General features: G+C 40.5%; 1 protein-coding gene across 1 annotated transcript in view; it reads left to right on the top strand.

The window, feature by feature from the left end:
• Positions 1-22286, top strand: part of magt1 (magnesium transporter 1) — an 82678-nt gene that overhangs the window by 24055 nt on the left and 36337 nt on the right. The window contains exons 3-4 of the mRNA XM_030062396.1: positions 6467-6584; positions 20216-20356. Coding sequence (XP_029918256.1) covers positions 6467-6584; positions 20216-20356 — 259 coding nt within the window. The remainder of the gene's footprint in view (positions 1-6466; positions 6585-20215; positions 20357-22286) is intronic.

Below are 22286 nucleotides of genomic sequence, written 5' to 3'. Positions count from 1 at the left end.
GACAAGCTGCAGAGGTTGGAAATGCTACTGGAGCCTTGCAGGTATGTTTTACATGATATTTCTCACTATCCTGTCAGAGCCCACTCACATTGGCAAGTTTGATCCGCGGATCCACGATTGCCCCTAAAATCCGGATTCTTTGACCAGTGTGATCGCTCCGTATCTTGCTTGAATACAGCACACTTCCCCCGCTCTGGCACAGTTGGAAGGGGTGTGCTTCAGCGCGGTACAGGCGCATACACGAGCACATGCACGGTCACGCACGCAGTGCGCGGACGTAAAATCATGCAACTTTCCTCCTGTCTCTGCAAAATTGTTTACCAGTGAATGGCCGCGTTGCGCAATCAGTAATCAACCATGTTGTCTGTGTGGCTGTCCGCTGTGCTGCTGCAACCGCGTATAAACAAAAGTCGGTTTATAATGACAGTACGGCAGTCTGTGTGCGCAGACCTGGTGCTGGCCGGCACCGCGTCGGCACCGGCCGGCCTGGTGCGCGGCCACTCGGTCTGGTCTATTCTGCCGGATCTGACAGGTGCCTCTCCGGCTGTCAGTTGGACCTTTCTGAAGAAGGGTGAAGTTTCCTCCAAAACTGTCAAGGTAAATAAACATCCCATGTCTGATTAAAAGGACCAAAAACGTCTTTTAGTTAAAAGGAAGACATGATGTATTTGAACTACACTGATTTATAATGTCGTCTGGCCATGCCTGTGTCTATTTCAACGTGATGACGTGCACACCGGGGGCAATCGTGCTTGGGCGCGTTTGGGCTTTAGGTAATGTGAGTGCAGGCCAGTCGGGGGCTGGGGAGGGGGGGATTTTGGCTTTAGCACGATATGGGCCTAAACTTGCCAATGTGAGTGGGCCCTGAGTTCATGTAAGAGGGGAATAGTGTTTGTGTAAATGCAGCATGAATATGTAGAGAATATTTTGTGAATAAGTGAATGCAATTTATTTTTTGACTGAAATGGAGTTGATTTTCTGTTGCAGATACTTGACTGAACTCTTGGGAGGAGAAAAGTATGTCTCATGCTCTGTGGTTCTCCCTGCTTTTTGCCATCTCTCTCGGGTGATGGAGAGCTCAGATGATGACCCCGCTTATGTGGCCAAGTTCAAGTCTACATTCAGAGAAGACCTGGAGACACGTAAGGGAAATGCCAACATTGCATATCTGAAGATTGCTACTGCATTGGACCCCAGGTTCAAGGACCTCAAGTGTATCCCCAGAGCTGAGAGGAGTGAGGTATGGGCCTCAATCACCGACCTAATTAAGAAAGAGAGGATTACTGCAGAGAAAGTTGTGGAAGAAAAAACCTCAGAGCCACCAAAGAAAAAGTTAACCCTGTTGCCTGCTTCATCTGCGTCTGATTCTGAAGAGGAAGAAGACTCAATTGAGAACAGTGTGCATCGCTACAAAGCAGAGCCAGCCATAAGTTCAGATTCCTGTCCATTAGAGTGGTGGTCCAAACATGCAGGCTCACACAGCAGGCTGGCCCCATATGCACAGAAGTACTTGGCCACCCCTGCAACCTCAGTCCCTTGTGAAAGGTTGTTTTCTGTTGCTGGTCACATTGTGCAGAAAAAGAGAGCTTCTTTATCCTCTGAAAATGTAAATAATCTTGTGTGCCTTAGCAACTGGCTTAGTGCAGAGGAGTAGAAAAAAAAAACAGAACTCCAGTAAAACATGCACTTTACATTCTTGTCCCCTGTAAAGGAAGTTTCAATAGTGAACTTTTTCTGGTAATGCTGCTAAAGTTAAAAGTTTCTGCTGTTACTTCAGAAATTGCCTGTTTGTCCTGATTGTGGCTCAGGATTTTGTTGGTAGATTTTTTTTTTATTTTTCATAAAGAGAATGTCCTGGCAGTGGCAATAAGCTTTAATTTATTATTATTACTATTATTATTTATTTTATTTATTATTATTATTATTTTTATTTATTTATTTATTTTTTTAACATTTTTTTTAGTTGAGATTTACACTAAATATGTGTTACTGCGTGCTGATGTTAAAAGTGTTTGCACAACAAATGTTATGGCACTTTCGTTCATATGGCAGCAGAACATTGAAATAAAAGTGCTCTTTACACTATTTTTGAATTCATTATTGGATTTTGCATATACAATGCGATTAATTGTGATTAATCAGGCAAATTATGCGATTAATTGTGATTAAAGATTTTAATTGTTGCCCAGCCCTAATATTAACGTTTTAACACCAGTTCAGCCCAATTTTAGGCTAAGCAAAAGGACATTTTGGCTAGTAGCGTTAACGAGGCTAACGTTAGCAATTGCAACGTCCATATTACCGTCCATTCATTTGTTGAAAGACTACAAGCCAGCGTAAGCGTTGACAGGTCCAGCTGACTTTAGCAGTTACACCGTCCATATTACCGTCCATTCATTTACTGAAAGTCAACAAGCCAACGTCAACGTTGGCGAGTCCATCAGTCATTCAGGGCTGTAGTTAGTCTAGTCGTAATCGCTGTCGCACACTCACCCTACTCCTGTTTCTTGCTCAGGTGTTTGGCCAAGTACGCTGTGGCTTCGCCCGGAGATGCCAGCCGAATCTTCACTCCTTCGGAGGTGATAAACAACTTAGCTGGGAAGTGGAGTGCAGGTTTCAGGCCAGCGTTGTATAGATCTTTCATTACATCCTTGTAGTCGGCGCGCATCTCCAGCACCTCCGGGCTGTAGTCTTCATTTATATAGATGGCTTTGGTGTTGTAGTGGAGCTTTCCCCTCATCTTCCGCGCTGCTCTGATCACCAGGTCCTTGGTCTAAAATTTGTGGAAGCGGATAATCACACCTCGGGGGCCTCGGGGAATGCCATCCGCCTCCTTCGGTTTGTTCGGGACACGGTGTGCCCGGTCGAGTTCGGGTGGGGAATCCGGCACTTCTTTACCCAGTACCTCCACCAAGAGTTGGGAAAAGAAATGTGTAGGACGCGGACCCTCTATGCCTTCTGGTAGGCTGAAAAGACGAATGTTATTTCGTCTACTGCGTCCTTCTAAATCAGCCAGTTTACTCTTCATCTTGTTGTTATCGGATTGCAGTGCTGCTATAGCCGTCTCCATTGCCGTGATGTCTTTGGCGGTGGAGTTGGCATTGGTTTCCAGGCTCTCCAAGCGCACGCCGTGGTCCTTAATTTTGCTGTCCATCTCGCCCAGCCGCGTGTTCAGAGCTAGGAAAGCTGCATTGAACTCCTCCGATATGGCAGTTTTGTGCTGTTCGAGCAGCGTCACCAAGGCCTCCATGTCGGTAGGGCTCAGGTTGTCGGGGAGCGATGGTTTCGGTGCGTTTTTCCCGGAGCGTGTAGCGGTGGACGGAGGGTTCGAAATGTTTGCTGTGGTCGCCCCACCTGGCATGTTCACAAGCACAACTACTGGCAGAAAAACGCTCAAACACTATAAGCTTGAAGTCAAGCTCGATTGGAGTGTTAATCCCTGCAGGTTTGTTGTTTGGTGGTAGGTAGGCGTAGGCTAACAGTAAAGAATAGTAGTTCTAAAATGCCATTTGCAGGAGCGTGGCACAGAGCGTGTTCACTCAGTTGCGGCCATCTTGGACATCAACATTGGTCAATTGTTAAAATAGTGTTCAATTATGTTTGGACTCCTCTTTGCAGGGACAGTGGCGTGCGTTTCGCGACAGGTGTGTTTTTGCACAGACGTAGGCAATGCCTAACGTCGGTTGTAACAATAACAATAATAATAAAAGTATACTGTTAATTTACCGTACATCGGCGCAGTCACACTGTCCACTTTGGGTGGAGATAAAAGGCAGGTGGATCAGGAGGCAGCAGGGAGAGGTAGGCTATTTCTCCAGGGAGGCCACCGGACACAGTGGGTTACCCGGCTGCTCATATAGGAATCCCCGCAGGCTTTCTGTGTTTTTTTCGGCAGCATCTTTGTGATTTTTCGTGCATTCGTTGAAAGACACGGTGACATATTTTAGGCCATTTTCGTCGTGGCGAATGCTGAATGAGTCGGCCTTTAATTTGCGGTTGCCCTCGTTCGCCCTGCGTCCCATATGAGGCTGCACGTCAAACCAGACTTTACAGACAAGCCCCCTCCTGATCCACCTGCCTTTTATCTCCACCCACCAAACGCACGCCACCGTCAAGTACTTTCGCAACACGATAAATTATAAACTATTATAAATGAATGAATGTATGTATGTATGTATGTTTGTATGTATGTCAATGGTGTACTGTAGTGCCTGTGTACCAAATTTTTAATTACTCTTTGTTATGATGGAACTGGCTTATGCAATTCTTTCACTGGCCCCTAGATGGGGCTGTGCTCCATGGCAATGTTGGGTTAAATGTTGGGAGCTACTCCCAGATTACATAGTGAAAATAATTTGTCTTTGAAAAATTATTCCTAGTCAAAAAAAATTATTTTGAGAGTGACATGAGTTAATTTATGGGCTATTTATTTACAAAGCTAGCCACAGATTAACACAAAATCAGTCTTGCATGGAAAATAGCTGTAAAAATCGCAATAATCAAAGAATCGTGGCACCAATAATCACATCGAATCGACAAACGCTGTAATCGCTATAATCGAAAAATCGAAGCTCCCATAATCGAAATCGCATCGAATCGTGAGGTACCTGCGATGGAGCACCCCTACTAAGTACCCTATAATGACAAAGTGAAAACAGCCTCTCCTCAGTGCAAAACACTTGAAAACCCGCTTGGAGTTTGCAAAAAAGCACCTGAAAGACTCTCAGATTGTGAGAAACAAGATTCTCTGGTCTGGTGAAACCAAGATTGAACTGTTTGGCCTCAATTCCAAATGTTATGTCTGGAGGAAACCAGGCACTGCTCATCACCTGCCCAATACCATCCCAACACTGAAGCATGGTGGTGGCAGCATCATGCTGTGGGCGTGTTTTTCAGCAGCAGGGACTGGGAGACTAGTCTTGGTTGAGGGAAAGCTGAATGGAGCAAAGTACAGAGATATCCTCAATGAAAACCTGTTCCACAGTGCTCAGGACCTCAGACTGGGCCGAAGGTTCACCTTCCAACATTACAATGACCCTAAGCACACAGCCAAGACAACACAGGAGTGGCTTAGGGACAACTCTGTCAATGTCCAAGAGTGACCCAGCCAGAGCCCTGACATGAACCCTATCGAACATCTCTGGAGAGACCTGAAAATGGTTGTGCGCTGACAGTGCCCATCCAACCTGACCGAGCTTGAGAGGATGTGCAAAGAAGAATGGCAGAAAATTCCCCAATCCAGGTGTGCAAAACTTGTTGCATCATACCCAAAAAGCCTCGAGGCTGTAATTGCTGCCAAAGGTACTTTAGCTAAGTACTGAGTAAAGGGTCTGAATACTTGAGTCAATGTAATATTTCAGTTTTTGCTTTTTAAAAAATTTACAAAAATTTCTACAGTTCTGTTTTCACTTTGTCATTATAGGGTACTGAGAGAGAAAAAAATAATTTTAAATGATTGTAGCATCAGGCTGCAACATAACAAAATTTTAAAAAAAGTGAAGGGGGTCTGAATACTTTTCTGAATGCACTGTGTACCCTGGGAGACCCATTGCAACTCAAGGACCTCCCATCCCCTTATGCAGAATGGGTGTAGGCTACGCTGATGCTGGGGCATAAGCTCATTATTTCCGAATGGAAGGCCACCTTTCCAGTATATTTTTGGCATAATCATTCAGTTAGACTAGCCACACTGGAAGGCCAATCGTCCAGACTTAGTTAATAGAGTGGAAAGTTTCCGTTTGAAATGGGACAGTTACCTCTCTAATATTTGTGGGGACAGACTATGGTGTAGGACTGGGAGGGGCCCAAGGATGTAGTGCGATTTGCCTGCACTACATCCTATCATCATCACTGTATTTGACATCACTTAGTATAGATGTATGCTTTTGTTTGATCTTGTCTTGCGTGCCTTTTTATTTGTGTGATTTATTTATTTTGTTGGTTTGTCAGTTCAAAGCACTATCAGTTTTTATACTTTCAGTGCACAAGCACCAACATTAATATAGCTGATTGTCCTATCACCAGATAATTCTTACATGAATGCTTGTAATGTTTATTTAAAAAAAAAGTTAATAAAACTGATCATTAAAAAATGCATGCATCAATGGAGTGATGTATCCAGCAGTTTATATTACCAAAAAAACTGTATTAAGAGGTTGATTTACCAGTTCTTTTCTTTACAGTATGTAGGTATTTTATCATCTGTTTTAAATTGATCTATTTATTTGTTAATTTATTTGGCTATTTAAATCCCATTTTAATGTGATGTGCTGATGGATTGATTTATTAATTTCTATTCAAAATCTAATAGTAATACTTCCATTTATTAAATGTAAATTAAATCTAAATTTATGAATTGCTTTATAACCATTAAGGAGCTATTCTGAGTTCTCCATAAGTATCAGTATCAGTAATTGCTGTAGTAATGATAATTATAACAACAACAATATTGTGCTTTATATTTTAGACAAGCTGATGAAGAGTTCCAGGTGTTGGCAAATTCTTGGCGTTACTCTTCTGCCTTCACCAATAAAGTCTTCTTTGCATCTGTCGACTTTGATGAAGGATCGGATGTCTTTCAAATGGTGAGACAACTTCCTATTCTTTTTTTCTTGAACTTATATTGTTTTTCAACAAATAAAAAAATAAGACATATCATACATTACTCATATACCAAAACATTTCTGAACAAAATAACATAAATTATATTAGAATAAAATAAAATAAAATAAAAATTATTCATAAAATAGGTAAATAAGAAAGAGGTAAATTACAGCAAAAATATGTATGCTTATATTGACAAACCTACACCAATTTACCCATATTCTATATAAACATGCCTAAGTGCATATACATACACCACACACATTAAACAAATATGCATACATGTTGAGTCAGTGAGATGAGGGCCTAGAGCAGGGATATTCAAATACCTGAACCGTGGGCCACTTTAGGAAAATGGCAAGGGGCCAGGGGCCAGTTGATAAAATGACAACATTAATGATACTTGATTGCTTCTCTCTTTCATTTGTTTTATTTTCACAAAATGTATCAAAAGGTAAGTACAATGATAGTCTTTTATGGCTTGGCTTTTCATTTCTATTATGTACACGACACAGTTTGTAATCAAATGAATTTGCCACATTTTTCCTCAATATTGAATAATTCTGTCAGTGCAATTTGCACATTCAACACAAACAACTCTTTACATGAACAACAAATGTACATGAATAGCTTTCTGTATGTCTGTCTGCTGTCAGGTGGGTTAACACTGAAGATACCTGAGCACATCTCTTTCAGTTGTTTCACAAAGAGTCATTTATGACTTGGCCCACATTCAACACAAATCTTTTCTGAGTGAGGGCAGTCTTGCCTGTTTAGATGAGTTACTAATTATATACTAGTAATGTAATTAATGATAAGCACTTATTCACGGAATCCACAGACTTTTTTCTGGTTTTCTGTGGTGATTCAGGGGGAAAATCTGTGGGATTCTCCGGAGTGATTTTTTTTTTCCTATTAAGGTTTTAGACAGTTATCCAGTACTATAATCAATGTGTTTGGAGCATAAATATAAATTTTTTATCATGCAAAATCCTATATTAAAATTGCAGAATGGGTAGGCGAACACTGGACGGACAGACAACCACCCAGAATATGGACGGTTGGCACACACACACGCGACACCATTGCACACTACGTAGTTTAGCTTTGGAAGTCAGCATGACCGGGGGCGGGATGCGTTCAGGTACACTGCAACAGGTGCTGCAACACTATTGTGTTCAAATTCCATGGAATTAAAGCAGATTTTTCGTCGGAGCACCACAGGCGCAGATTCTGTTCCGGCCTGATAAGATAATATCTTTATTACAATTCAACAATAATAATAATTTTAATTTTATTATTTTGTATTTTATCATTTTATTTTTTATTTTTGATTGATTGCTTGGGGGGCCAGTCAAAATTGCGTCGCGGGCCGGAAGTGGCCCATGGGCCGGACTTTGAGTATCCCTGGTCTAGAGAATAAACTACAGTGCATTCAGAAAGTACTCACACCCCCTTCACTTTTTTCACTTTTGTTATGTTGCAGCCTGACGCAAAAGTTGTTTAAATTCATTTTTTCTCTCACTGATTGAAATATGTTCTATGTACAAAATTATAATTGATCATTTTATTTTTTTGACTGATTTAGATGTTTTGTGTTCTCCAAAGATGTTCTCATTTTTGAGTTTCCAAGGATATACCTGAGTCTGTTTCCCAGTTTCTTTGTACTGTGGTCCAGTTTTTCCCAGGTGATTTATTGATCAATTTAAAAAGTTTCAATACAATTTTATCCTTCTGTCTGACCATTAATTTTAGTTTAGACTCAAATTCTGTCAACTTGGGTATGATAACAGCTTCACCCAGAAACCTGGTTAACTGTGATCTTATTTGCATGTATTTTAGAAAGTCTTTATTATCAATATTATATGTATCTTTAAGTTGATCAAAAGTTTTCAATTTTCTGTCATGGGGATTTGCCCTGTCATCTAAAGTTCTAATACCTTTGGACTCTCAATCATCATTTCTAAGTGGCCTACCATTAAACACAAACTAGTAGTTGTTCTATAATGGAGTATTGGGAGAATTCTTAGCATCAAAATTTACCAGGTTTTGCAATATTCTTGCAACAGAGCAAAAAAAGTGAATCAAAGGAGTATCAATATTTTTGCATTGGGGACCATACCATAACCCTTGCAATGTGACCTTTACTTTTAACATGTCTAAAGCTTCCTGTTCCTTTTCCTGTCTTGTGTCTCTTGAATTAAAACCATAACCCCATTTCAAAGGCTATCTGGAGTTACATAATATTTATACACATTCGGAAGACCAAGGCCACCCTTTCCCCTATCTACATATAAATTGTTACAGGTAACCCTAGGTGTCTTGCTATTCCATATAAATTTTCTGTCATCCATGGGAAGGGAAATAGCTGCTATAAGAAAGTTAATCTTCGGTAACACATTCATCTGTAAGCTGTCTGTTTTACCCAAATAGATAGTGGAAGAGAATTCTATCTCTCAGTGTTGTCTTTAACATTATTTATGAGCTTTTTCAAATTAAATGAAGCAATATCATGAATATTAGACTTAAGAATCACACCAAGATATCTCATTCCATCAGATGACCATTTAAAGGAAAATTAACAATATGAGTTTTGTGGCAGTAAAAAATTTAAAGGTAAAGCCTCCGACTTATCCCAAATGATCTTATACCCTGATAGGGCTCCAAATTCTTTTACATTATCAAGAATATGATTGAGTGAAGTTGCGGGATCTGATAGTGTTAACAAAATGCCATCTGCGAAAAGACATCTGTCATCTGTTACTGGGGCTGCAATTCCTTTGATATTGGGATTCTCTCTAATCAATGAGGCCAGAGGTTCTAATGATGAAGCATTGGACTTAAAGGGCAACCTTGAGGTGTGGTTCAGAGACTATGCTATTTGTGATTATTTTTACTTTAGGTGTTGAGTATACGAGTGAGATGTAATTTATAAAATAAGCCACTCAACATGGCCGCTGGCAGCGAGTAGACGTGTGGGTCCGGCTCACGGGGTTTTGACAAACGACTTTAATTCATCAATGAAAGTTACATTGTAACGCTTTATTGAACTGTTGACCCTTATTGCCGTCCATGGCCTGTGACATTTCAAAGTAACTTCCACAAGTTATTTTGATCAAACAAACAAACAATTGGCGTGCTGGCTCTCCCTGGGCTAAAGCGTGTCACCCGCTCCACACCAGCTATGGAAAAGCTACAGCAGACCCTGGATACGCTTGTAGAGTCTAATAAGAATCTTGCTAAGAAGATGGACAAGATAGACACTGTTTGGAGTCAGACTGGAGATTGCTGAGACCACACTGCATGAGCAAGGACAAAAGCTGGATACTCAAGCTAATCGAATCAAGGCTCTCGAAAACGATTTACGTGAGGCTTTGACTGAGATTGACAAACTAGAAATGAGATCTAGGAGACACAACTTGAGACTGCTGCACTTACCGGAGGGGAGCGAAGCCGGTCGCGGCATGACGCCTTTCCTCGCTAAGACTCTCTCTGATCTACTGCAGATCTCTGTCCGCGAGCGGGACATCGAGGTTTCCCATCGAATCGGCCCCCGGTCTCCAGACAAGACCCGAGCGGTAATATTTAAACTGCATCGTCTCCAGACAAAGCTCGACATCATGGAAGCTGCTAAATCCAAGGTTCTAAAGTTCGCTGGCAATCCCGAGGGGATCCTGAAAATTACCACTGACTTGACCACTCGCCAGAGGAAGCTCCGCAGCCAGTTCTGGCCGCTACGGGAGAAACTTCATACTAAGGGCATTAAAAGTCGGATTCGCGACCCGGCGACGTTGTGTATCTGGTTTGACGAGGATGACTTCCATAAGTTCTATGATGCAGAGTCTGCTGTTGTCGGTATCAAAGCCAGGTTCCCGGACTTGGCTATTTGATTTCCTACCGGCAGCCGACTCCCTTTCCCCTGGGCACTTCGGGCTTGCTTGGGGGCAAGCTGCAGCTTCGATCATGGCCCAAAAAACTATTTTGAAAGGGTCATGCCAGGTCCTCAACTTTTCCCCTTTCCCTTTATGCTTGGCCAGATAAAATATCTTGGTCCATATACTAAGACTAAAGCCTGTAATATGTTTTTGCGGGTGCTGTGTGCTGCATGTTAACTTTTTTTTTTTCTCCTAACATTAATGCGCCTTTTTTTTTTTTTTTTGGTGTCTCATGAGTTTTGGTTATTTATTATTTATTCATTTATTTTATTTATTCTCTTCTAAGGTGCTTGGTTAAAACAGGTTATGTACCGTATTGACCCGAATAAAAGACGACCCTGATTTTAAGACGACCCCTCTTTTTCAAGACCCTTTTTTGGAAAAATACTTTTTATATGGACATTCTGCCAGGAGCGGACTTACCATTAGGCAAAACTAGGCGGTTGCCTAGGACCCCAAGTTCCTGAGGGCCCCATAAAACTCCTCATACACTTATGGTTAATACAGTTATTACTTATTTGCGCACATTAATTATGTTTTTGATTAAAATACTTTTGCTAAAATGCCAGCAGAATGCTTATCGTATTATGTGTGTCTCAGGGCCCCTGTTTTGTGTGTTGTCCTCTCATCTCAGAGGGCCCCATGCCTGCCTTTGCCTTGGGCCCCAAATTTCTTAAATCCGCCACTGCATTCTACAACACCAGCCCATGCTAGCTTTGAACTCAGTGCGGGGGTATGTTGAGCTCTGTGGCAACTTCAGGTGCTTTCTGCTGCATCACAGCCCTCGTAACGGGCAGTCCTTCACTACGTTTCTCATTCACAAAATCGCACACCCTCCTGTCAGTCTCGTTGAATCGACCAGTTTGTGGACCACGAAAAGCCCTTCTCTGGCTGTGGGCATTTTTTAGCTCTTCTTTCTGAGACCGCCACCGTCTCACATTGCACTCATGGCCAGGGTTAAGGAGTTAAGGGATGTTTATTTACCTCGACAGTTTCGGAGATAACTTTAGAAAGCGTCCAACTGACAGCCGGAGTGGCATGTCAGCTGGCTGCTACATTCAACAGGGTGGCGGCGCACACCGGCCGGCCCACCTGATGCCGCCCAGTGCCTCGGTCAGCACCGCACTCCCCCGGTCAGGTCTGCCGGATCTGACAGGTGTGGGGCGCACACAGACTGCCATATATACCTTTCATCATAAATCAACTTTTGTTTATACGCGGTTGCAGCAGCACAATGGACAGCGACACAGACAATATGGTTGATTATTGATTGCGCGACGCGGCCATTCGCCGGTAATCGCGCCGCGCATTAACCGATTTTGCGGAGGCAGGAGGAAAGTTGCATGATTTACGTTGTATCCACGTTCGCCCGCTGCGTGCGTGACCGTGCATGTGCTCGTGCATGAACGCCCGTACCGTGCTGGAGCACACCCCTTCCAACCGTGCCAGAGCGGGGGAAGTGTGCTGTATTCAAGCACGGAACATATGCAAGTACAATACATGTGTATTAGCTTAGACCCCCAATATAAGACGAGGGCGTTTTTTCAGGGCATTTTCAATGGAAAAAATATCGTCTTATATTCAGATCAATACGGTAATTCTTTAGGATGAAAGCAGACTAGCTTTTCTCTATGCTGCCAGGCCTTGGTTATACAGGCTAGACCTCAGCTATTGTTTGGTGGTTTTGTTTTGTTTCTAAATCTGCCTGCTGAATTGTTATATATAAAGAATTATTAGGCTACCAAGTTTGTTAGTTTGTTAGTTTGACCCCCACCCGTCCGGGGTGGGGGTCAGGTCGTTTATCTACTTTTTGCTTTTTCAATGGTCTCAGGTCTACATTAACTCACGTCAACATCATTATATATGACTAGATTAATTTTGTTTTCTCTCAATGCGCGTGGCCTTAATTCACCTCATAAACGTGTCGGTCTTTTGGATGTGCTTGAAAGAGAGAAAGTGGATATAGCTATGGTCAGTGAATCTCATCTTTTGCAGAGGGATATTTACAGTTTCCACAACAGACATTACCATGTTCTATCAAGCTCTTCCACTCCCAATAAGACTAAAGGAGTTCTAATCGTTGCTCGTCGTAGCCTTCAATTCACCAATCTAGGCACCGGTGGGGATTTAGAGGGTATCACCTTTATTAAAACCATCATAGCTAACAGAAAGATTGCTTTTGTATCCATATATGCTCCCAATAGTTTTGACCCCAATTTCTATACACAGTTGACTGAACTCATGTTTGATCTGGTGGAATACCGTTTAATAATTGGTGCTGATTTCAATGTGGTTTGGGACCATGGTGTTGACAGAACTGCGATTACAGAGGGAAGTGATCAGAGGTTAGCCTCTAAAGCCTTAAAGAAATGGGCCCAAGAGGCTGCAGTGATTGATTTATGGCGTCTCCTTCACCCTTTAACTAAAGATTTTTCTTTCTTTTCAGCCAGACATCATTCTTTCTCTAGGATCGATTTTATTTTTACATCTAAGGATCTTCTGGAGAATATTACTATAGATATGATTCCATCAGCTCTCTCAGACCACAAAGCGGTAATATGTAAAGCCAATTTGACAGCTTCTTGTAACCGGGCTCCCCGCTGGTGTTTTAATACGTTACTACTCCAAAATGAGGATTTCAATGATCAGTTTCAGCGGGCTTTATCCGAATTTATTACCTTAAATAAACATTCTGTAAATGACCCTCGTATTTTATGGGACGCGGTGAAGGGATTTGTCCGAGGTAATTGTACAGTTTTTGCGTCTCATTTGAACAAAGCCCGACACCGCAGGACCCGTGAGTTGGAACAACACCTCCTAGAGCTTGAACAAATTATGCACAAAAATATTACTCCAAATTTAATCCTCCAGCATAACACAATTAGAAAGGAACTGAACTCCCTACTTCGCTACCATACAGATTTCCTCATTCACCGTGTTATTAAAATTCTGAGATCACCTACTGACAAAGGAGACAGACAACGCCCAGTTGAGTAGTAAATTTTTACTTGCAAGGAGTGAGTAGCTTACCACGTTGGGCAGCGACCTCTCACTGAGGCACTTGTTCACACATCAACAGTTATCTATTCTATTCTAACAGGAAATGAATCCTTATATGGTAATATTCAACAATCCAGCTACAATACAAGGATACAAGGTCATATTACACTCTCACTTGGGTGAAGAGTGGAAAACTACTGTCTACACACTTCTATATAGTGTCATGGAAATAATGGTAATATAATGTAATTCTATAAGATTAAAATGCAATTTTTATAACACACCGTACCCGTCAGAATCACTATTTTGAAGGCTCACGCCCTAGTCGCTCACTTGCCTTAAGTCTTAGGATCAATGAAAACTTCGCAAATATCTCATCCATTAACACACCTCAAGGCATAGTAACAGACCCGGTGCTAATTAACTCTGCTTTTCGAACTTTTTTTTCTAACTTGTACAGCTCTGAGGTCTCTTACAATTCCTCTAAAACAGATACATTTTTCCATAATTTAAATCTTCCCAAATTGTCACCTGATGATACTATGTCTTTGGATAAGCCCATTACATTATCAGAATTAGAAATAGCCCTGCGGAGCCTGAACAAGGGTCGGTCACCTGGTTTTGATGGTATACCACCTGAACTTCTCTTGAGGTTTTGGCCTCTTTTTGGCCCTCTGATTTTGAATATGATTAATTTTTCAATTACCAGTGGCTCATTTTCAAGAGATGTAAATACGGCTACCATTACACTACTGCTTAAAAAAGGCAAAGACGCATCTGACTGTTCAAATTACTGTCCCATATCACTGTTGAATGCAGATGTGAAACTATTTGCGAAAGTGCTGGCCCTTAGACTTGAGCCACTAATGTGTAAACTTGTACATCCTGATCAAACAGGCTTTATCCTCGGATAATGTCTGTAGACTTCTGCATATTATCGATGCTTCCTCTGCCATAAAAACTCCTTGTGCTGTTCTCTCCGTCGATGCGGAGAAAGCATTCGACCGTCTGGAATGGCATTACCTGTGGTCAGTCCTGCAACACATGGGGTTTGGAAATAACTTTATTGGCATGATAAAAACTTTATACGCTTCTCCCTCTGCTATGGTCATGACGGGCAACCTCTGTTCATCGCTTTTCCCTGTCTCTCGTAGCTCTAGACAAGGCTGCGTCCTCTCACCTTTATTGTTTGCTCTATCTTTAGAGCCACTGGCTCAAGCTGTGCGTCAGTCACCCCACATTCCAATTATAGTCCATAATACAAACCACTTCATCTCTCTTTATTGTGATGATATTATAGTTTATCTCGGTGATGCGGTCCACTCAATCCCTCATCTCTTATCCATATTTGAAGACTTTGGTGGGATATCCGGATATAAAATCAATTGGACCAAATCTGCCCTTCTCCCGTTGAATGATGCCATGAGGCATGCTGCGTCACCTTCCAATATTCCGTTAGTCCTAAATTTTAAATATCTGGGCTTATCTGTATTTCCGTCTTTACATGCTGCTGTTTCTCATAATTACAACAAAATTCTTAAACAGGTAGAGTCTGATGTAGAGCGTTGGATGCCCATTGCAAATACTTTTCAAGCACGTGTTTCCATCACTAAGATTAATATATTACCACGTATTAATTTTTGTAGTACCATGCTTCCACTACCGCCTCCCACTGGTTACTGGGATAAAATACACAAGCTGATTTCAAAATATATTTGGAAAGGGAAACGTCCCAGATTAAAAATGTCTACTTTACAGAGAACTAAACTCGCCGGCGGTTTGGGTCTTCCTAATTTTAAGTTTTACTCCTGGTCTTTTACTCTTCATGCACTCTACACCTGGCTTAACCCAGATGCAGAAGCAGCATGGCGTCCATTGGAGGAACAGCTGGTTAGTCCGCATAGACTTCAAGATATTATATATTCCAATATCCCTCTCAAAACCTGTAGATCCACCTACGGTCCAATAGTTTCTCACCTTATCACCACATGGAAATTAGTTGAATCTCATGCCAATATATATTTGAAATATCATGCCCATCTTCCGTTATTTAATAATTTAGCGCTTTGTCTGGGTGGGCGGCCAATTTCATTTCCACAGTGGAAGGACAGAGGAATTAACATTCTCTCTGACATAACTTCACAGAACGAGCTTAGATCTTTTCAGGACCTTAAGTCTCACGATAATCTACCAGGTACTTCATTTTTCTTTTACCTACAACTACGTAGTGCATTACGCGCTTATGGGGTTCCCTGGGGAGAAGAATTAAAGACCCACCCTATTCATAAAATATGTACTTGTAGATCAACTAAAGGCTTGGTATCTACTTTATATATATTCATTTCTAATGCTGCCTTAAAGCCTCTTCAAATTAATAACTGATGGTGTCATGACCTTTCTATTCCTCCCAACATAATTAATTGGGACAAAGTTTGGGCAAATATTTCCCTGTCCTCTCGGAACCCCAACCATCAAATGATACATTATAATTTTGTCCACAGACTTTATTGCACCCCAGTTAAGTTATTTAAGATGAAGCTAGCACCAACCCCTAACTGCCAGTTATGCACTTCAGAAACTACCAGCACGTTTATTCATATGGTTTGGGAATGTCCTGCTGTCTCTTTTTTTTTTTAGAGCACTTTGGCTGATAAAATTTCTTCCATCTTAAATGTTTCTATTGCTTGTTCTCCCACTATTTTATTACTGAATGACTTCTCTACCCTATCCCTATCTCGGAAACAACGTTGGCTGCTACTGTGCTTAACTGCTGCTAAAAAGATGATAGCCATGAGGTGGAAGGCCCCACATTCTTTGTCATATCTCCAGTGGGAATCATCTGTAGTTGATTTGGCTGGACTGGAGATGTCGGTGGCCCGCATGCATGGGGCAACAGCTCAGAATATTAACAATTGGTCTTCCCTTATTAATGCCATACAGGCGGGTGGCTGACCTTTTCTGATTGTAACCATACCTATGGTAGGCCTACGCGTGCTTCTATTTTTATTTTTTATTTTTTTAAAAATATTTTTCACTTTATTTTATTTTTACTATTATGTGCTTGTGTCTAATCCTGTTTCCATATTACCTATCTGATGGACGGGACCTCAAGGGGTGGTGGGAGGGATTTCCAAGGGTGTGTGTTTGTCATTGTGATTGTCTTATATTTTGTATGGTTGTTTGTTGCGCGTCTTTTGTGTTATAATTTACAAAATAAAGAAAAAATATATCAAAAAAAAAAAAAAAAAAAAAAAATTTGACCCCAAACCCAAACTTGTTCAAAGTTTTAAAAAGATATGATCACTGAATGTGGTCAAATGCCTTTTCATCGTCCAAAGATACCGCAGCTGTTGGATTTGCTGTTGACGTGGCGTAATGCATTATGTGAATCAGTTTTCTCATATTATCTGCAATCTCACAAGACCAGCTTGGTCAATATGAACACATTTGGGTAGAATTGCATCCAATCTCCTTGCAAAAATTTTTGCATATATTTTCCTTTCTGAATTGAGTAATGAGATGGGATGCGACAACTTCCTATTCTCAAAAACTAGTAAGCCTAATGAGTTCTCAAGCTTTTTGGTAATAGTACTAAAATACAACATTTCAGAGCAAAGAAAAAACATCTGATCCATTCCTTGAAAGCCTGTAGCATGCAGCTGTCAGAAATCTTATGTCATCAATACATTAAGTAATAGTAATAAAATAATTTGTAGCAACAGCCTAAATTTTTTTGACAATCACTTTTTTGCCATTTCTCCTAGCTACAAACAGTTCAAATGGTGCAGGGGCACTTAAGATTTTACACAATATAATCAAAATCCCTTGATTTTTAAATTTGACTTTTTTTTTTTTTTTTTTTTTTTTTTTTTTTCAAATGGCCACCTTTATAATGTTCTCTGTCTGTGGCTAACAAAGTCATGGCCATTCATAAACGACCAAACTGATCATTTTACTTTGTAAAGCAAACATGGGGGCAATTTTCTGGTAGATAGAACGTTTCGCTTTGCCCAATTTCAAATCATCAAAACAAAACAGTGCTGCTGCTTTTCTGAAAACTGATGTTGACTCGTGACAGAATACTGGTATAAAGAAAGGTTGAAATCTCGGAAGTTAATTTTCATATCATAATGGAATGAATGGGAACAGAAGGCTGATTAAAAAGTATTGTCAGAAAAATTATATCGGAGTTCTAAAATCCTACTACTTGCTTCAGGATAGGATTAGCTGTATGGCCTATTATTTAGAGCATTCACCGATACACTGAGTATATTTTGTAGATATTACACTAAACATGCAACATCTTTGGTCTGGCCTTTTGAAATAACTCAAGTAAGAAATGTTGTCAGTATCTTGTTCACTTAAACACTGATAACGAAGCCCTCATAAACAAAGTATGTGAAGTTGGCTATTTAAAAGGAGGGTTTGTTTGATCATTTTGATCAAAACAGTTTGACCAGCATTATCAGGTTCAAAACCTTCAAACTTATTAAAACTATTTATCACAGTAAGATACCTTCTTTGTATTGTAGCAGCCTCAACACCTGCAAAACAGATTTTTTTTTTCTAAAGTGGGATTCATTGTCAGCGAAGCGAGAGCTCTTTGTTCTTAGTTTTTCCATTCATAGACTGCTATTATTGGCCTGCTGGTATATGGGACCTAAGGATTGCTATGTTGGTCCACCTATCCATCTATCTGTTCTTGTTATGTCACAAGAATCGATACTTTGGTTTCACATTGATTCCAATAGAGACCCGACCCGACCCGACATTTTCGGGTCAGGTCGGGCCTAAAATTTACGTGAATTGGGCGGGTCGGGTCGGGCTTCGGGTTCTGTGGGGGATTTTTTTTTTTTTTTTTTAAATAAAAAAATAGAATTATGTGTTGTGTTATTGATTATGACGTTTCATTTTTATGTGACTGGTGGAGAGAGTGAGAGACTGGATTGGATTTGGAGGCTAAACTTTTAGTGACAGACAGACAACCAGCTGTGCAAGCGCAGCACAAACAAGTGAGAGAGAATTGCAGCAGTATCCCGCTGTGCTGGCAGACTCGGCAGCAGGGACGGTTTTTGCTATGGGCAGTGCAACTGCCCAGGGCGCAATCTACTTGGGGGCGCACGAGAAAAAAAAAAAATCGGCAGTTTTCTAGACTACCGTATTGACCCGCACATGCCGCGGCACCATCAGTCGGCATCAGGCGGGTGCCGCGGCCGACCGGCGCTGCTAAATAATGGCTAATTTGGCGATTTTTTTTTTTTTTTTCGGGCTTTATCGGGCTGTCGGGCCTAAAGTTCGGCTAATTAGTCGGGTCGGGTCGGGCCTCGGGCTGGCCCAGTCGGGCCCGGGTCGGGTCGGGTCTTAATTTTCAGGCCCGATGAGAACTCTAGCTGTGACATATTCTTCTAGAACTGATGGGGGCAGTATACATACAATTTATGCTTGTTCAAGTGTGCACCAAATAAAAATGCCTACAAGCGGGCAGACACACACACATGAAAAATGGCTCCTTCAGGTGCAACTGGAGCAGCAGCTTGTTGAAAAGAAACACAGCAAGAGTCATGTATGGAAGTATTATGCGTTCAAGGTGGATGCTCAGGCATAATAATAAATTTGCAAAACATAATATATAAATAGTGCCAATAAAGTTTAATATAGTTTTGTTAAAATAGTTTTCTTTTTCAAATTATGTGTAAGCACCAGATAAGGGTGTGTACAACTTGTTAAGCCTGAGTCCTGATTGCAGTGTCTTGGGTTCAAATCCAGCCTCAGACCGTTTGCTGCATGTCATCCCCTCTGCTTCCCCTTTCCTGTCTCTCTCTCTCTCTACTGATTGACTGTCAAATAAAACAGAAATGCCAAAAAACTAATCTTTAATTATTCTCTGCTGGAGTTGGTACTGTGTAATCTAAAAAGTTATTTAAGCACAGTTCACTTAGCGGGTATTTTTTATTTATTTATTTTTTTTAAATACTTGAAGGCTTAAATATTTGAATGTTCAGCAGATTTTAGTAAAGGAGTGCTGAAGTAAATGGAATTTTTTCTTTTCACCAATCAGAATCACCTTTATTTGCCACATATGTATGCACATGCAAGGATTTTGACTCATGGTCACCTCCGGCGCTCTCATGTACTTACGGAGTTTGTCTTACAAGCATGGTAAACAAATATATTACTGCTATTTACAGAGAACAATAAGGAAACAAACAAACAAACAAAAAACTACCAAGTAAGGGAAAAGGTGATGTAGCAGACAATAGTGCAATGGAGCAGAGTCCAAAGACACTGGAATAAATATTGGATATGGATATATACATGGGGTGGTTATGGTGTAAAAAGAATATACAGTCTATACAGAGTGCATCACGCTATAATGTCCATACCATACCAGTCAATGGATTATATTTTGTCGTATTTAGTGCGTGTTCAAGGAAGATTCCTCTTGATTGTGGTGACCTCCTTGCATTTCATCTTGTGAAAATGTGCAATTTGATATCTTAAAATTTGTTGTGTTGATTGCCATGAAATTTGTAAAACACAATCGTGATACCCAGAGAATGAACCCTGTCAGCTTTGATGACCTCATGACCTTTCCTCTAATACACTGTCAGACCCCCAAAAACATTTTCCCATATATATATATCTTTTGACTGTCTTTTTCTGTGTTTCTGTTCCAGCTAAATATGAATTCTGCTCCAACATTCCTACATTTTCCATCTAAAGGGAAACCTCGGCGGTCTGATTCCTATGAACTACAGGTCAGAGGCTTTGCAGCTGAGCAGCTAGCCAGATGGGTGGCAGATAGGACCGATTTACATGTAAGTGTAATAAGCACACAAAGTATAAGTGTTGTAGAGAAAATGAATTTGAGAATCCACATTACCACACACCACCACCACAAGCACCACCTTCTGTTTCTCGAAACCTTTAGTGACCTTTGCATTAAAGAAATGTAGTCCACACAAATGACAAATAACTTGACTCATGCAAAGGTGTATTTATCATACAGTTAAAATATATGCATAGTCTAAATAAAGGGATTAAAGGAGTGATATATTTGACTGAGTTGCTGATGGCAAACACATTTTACTTGTAGAAATCAATATATTGGACAGCAAGATATGTGAGCAGTGACTGAGCCAACACATGGAGTAATTTTGACTTTGTCAAAATGATGTGACGTTCACAATGAGACGTTCACTTAGACAAACAGGTGAACTATTAGCTTTCTGAGAAATGCCACTCTACAAGAGAATTTATTTAAAAACAAACAAACAAAAAAATGGAGTTAGTAATATTCTTTTAAAAAAAATGAGTTTTTTGACACCTAGGATCAGACGGCAAAAATATTTTTCATAGTTCACAACCCAGCCTCCTGCTGGCCATGAAAATTAGAATGAATCCAGTACTGTTGAAGCACTTGAAGAAGGCAGTTCTTGACATCCAGGAAGGAAAGTCACCTGGTACTGATGGCATACCTCCAAAATTCTTGCATGATTCAGCAGTTCTTATATGATGCAGTATTCCATAGAGAAAGGTAGATTTGGCATGGAGGCACTGTAAATAGCAGTAATATCCTTATTCCTTAAAAAGGATAATAGATCAAAATTGTCTTATATCTAGTCGGTGTTAGACATAATTGGATTTGGCCAAAAGTTTATTCATATGATCAAATCATTATGCTCAAATGTACGAGCAACAGTTCACACAGACGGAATATGCTTGTACCAGTCTCACCAGCTGATAGGTTACCCAGTCAGTTAAACACAGAGTTCAATAAAATCCAGTAGAGGTCAGGGCTTGTTTTGGACGCTTTACTGAACCACAGTGTGAAACTGAAACAAAAACATGACAAAATATACATATTACAGGTAGGTACAAAAAGGTAGGTAAAACAGGTAAGTAAAGTATATTGAACATAGCACATGGGTTAGTATGTGAGGTAACTATATACTGTACTGTACTGTATACACCGACAGGTAAGTAAACTAAGAATGTATACTGCATACAAGAAAAATATTCTGTACCACAAGAGGTAATATACTCCATAAATACACTAAATAATAATATTGTTCAGGTAGGTAAGGTAGGTATATGCATGAAAACACAGTATCATCCAAACCATCCAAATTGAGTCAGCAAATAAACATATACAGTTCGGTTGTACTTCTCAAATAATCCACTCTAAGCATCAGTATAAACCTTATAAACAAATGTACTTACAGACATTGCGTTTTAATAGGCATATAAAGAGAATGGAGTAGGGTTGGGAATCTCTGGCATGAGGCCGATTCAATACATTTCTAGATACACGGGTTACGATTCGATTCAGAAATGATATATTTTTAATAGAGAACGATTCGGTATGATTCGATACAGTTTAAGAACGATACAATTCGATACGATTCGATACGGTTTAAGAACGATACGATTCAATACGGTTTAAGAACGATACGATTCGATACAACCCTAAAAACAATACGATAGTTAACATTCGTTAATGTAGACTGGGCATCACCAAATGATGGACCGTGGTCTGGGCACAGAGCCAGTGGCGGTTCTGTCCAGACCCATGACAACAAGAGAGCACTTTTTACTTCAGATCTTTTGTAGCACAGAGGAAATATGCTTCTCAAACACTCGCTATTTAGTGTTAGTGTATGATTATGAGTTTTAGAACATAATAAATTATCTTGAAGGAGTAGATGTTTACCAGTAAGTTTGACTCCAATAATTTAACAATATGTT

This window comes from Myripristis murdjan, chromosome 10, assembly GCF_902150065.1.
Source record: "Myripristis murdjan chromosome 10, fMyrMur1.1, whole genome shotgun sequence".
NCBI lineage: Eukaryota > Metazoa > Chordata > Actinopteri > Holocentriformes > Holocentridae > Myripristis > Myripristis murdjan.
The sequence above is the reverse complement of the archived record's forward strand: the minus strand, read 5'-3'. Positions and strand labels throughout refer to the sequence as shown.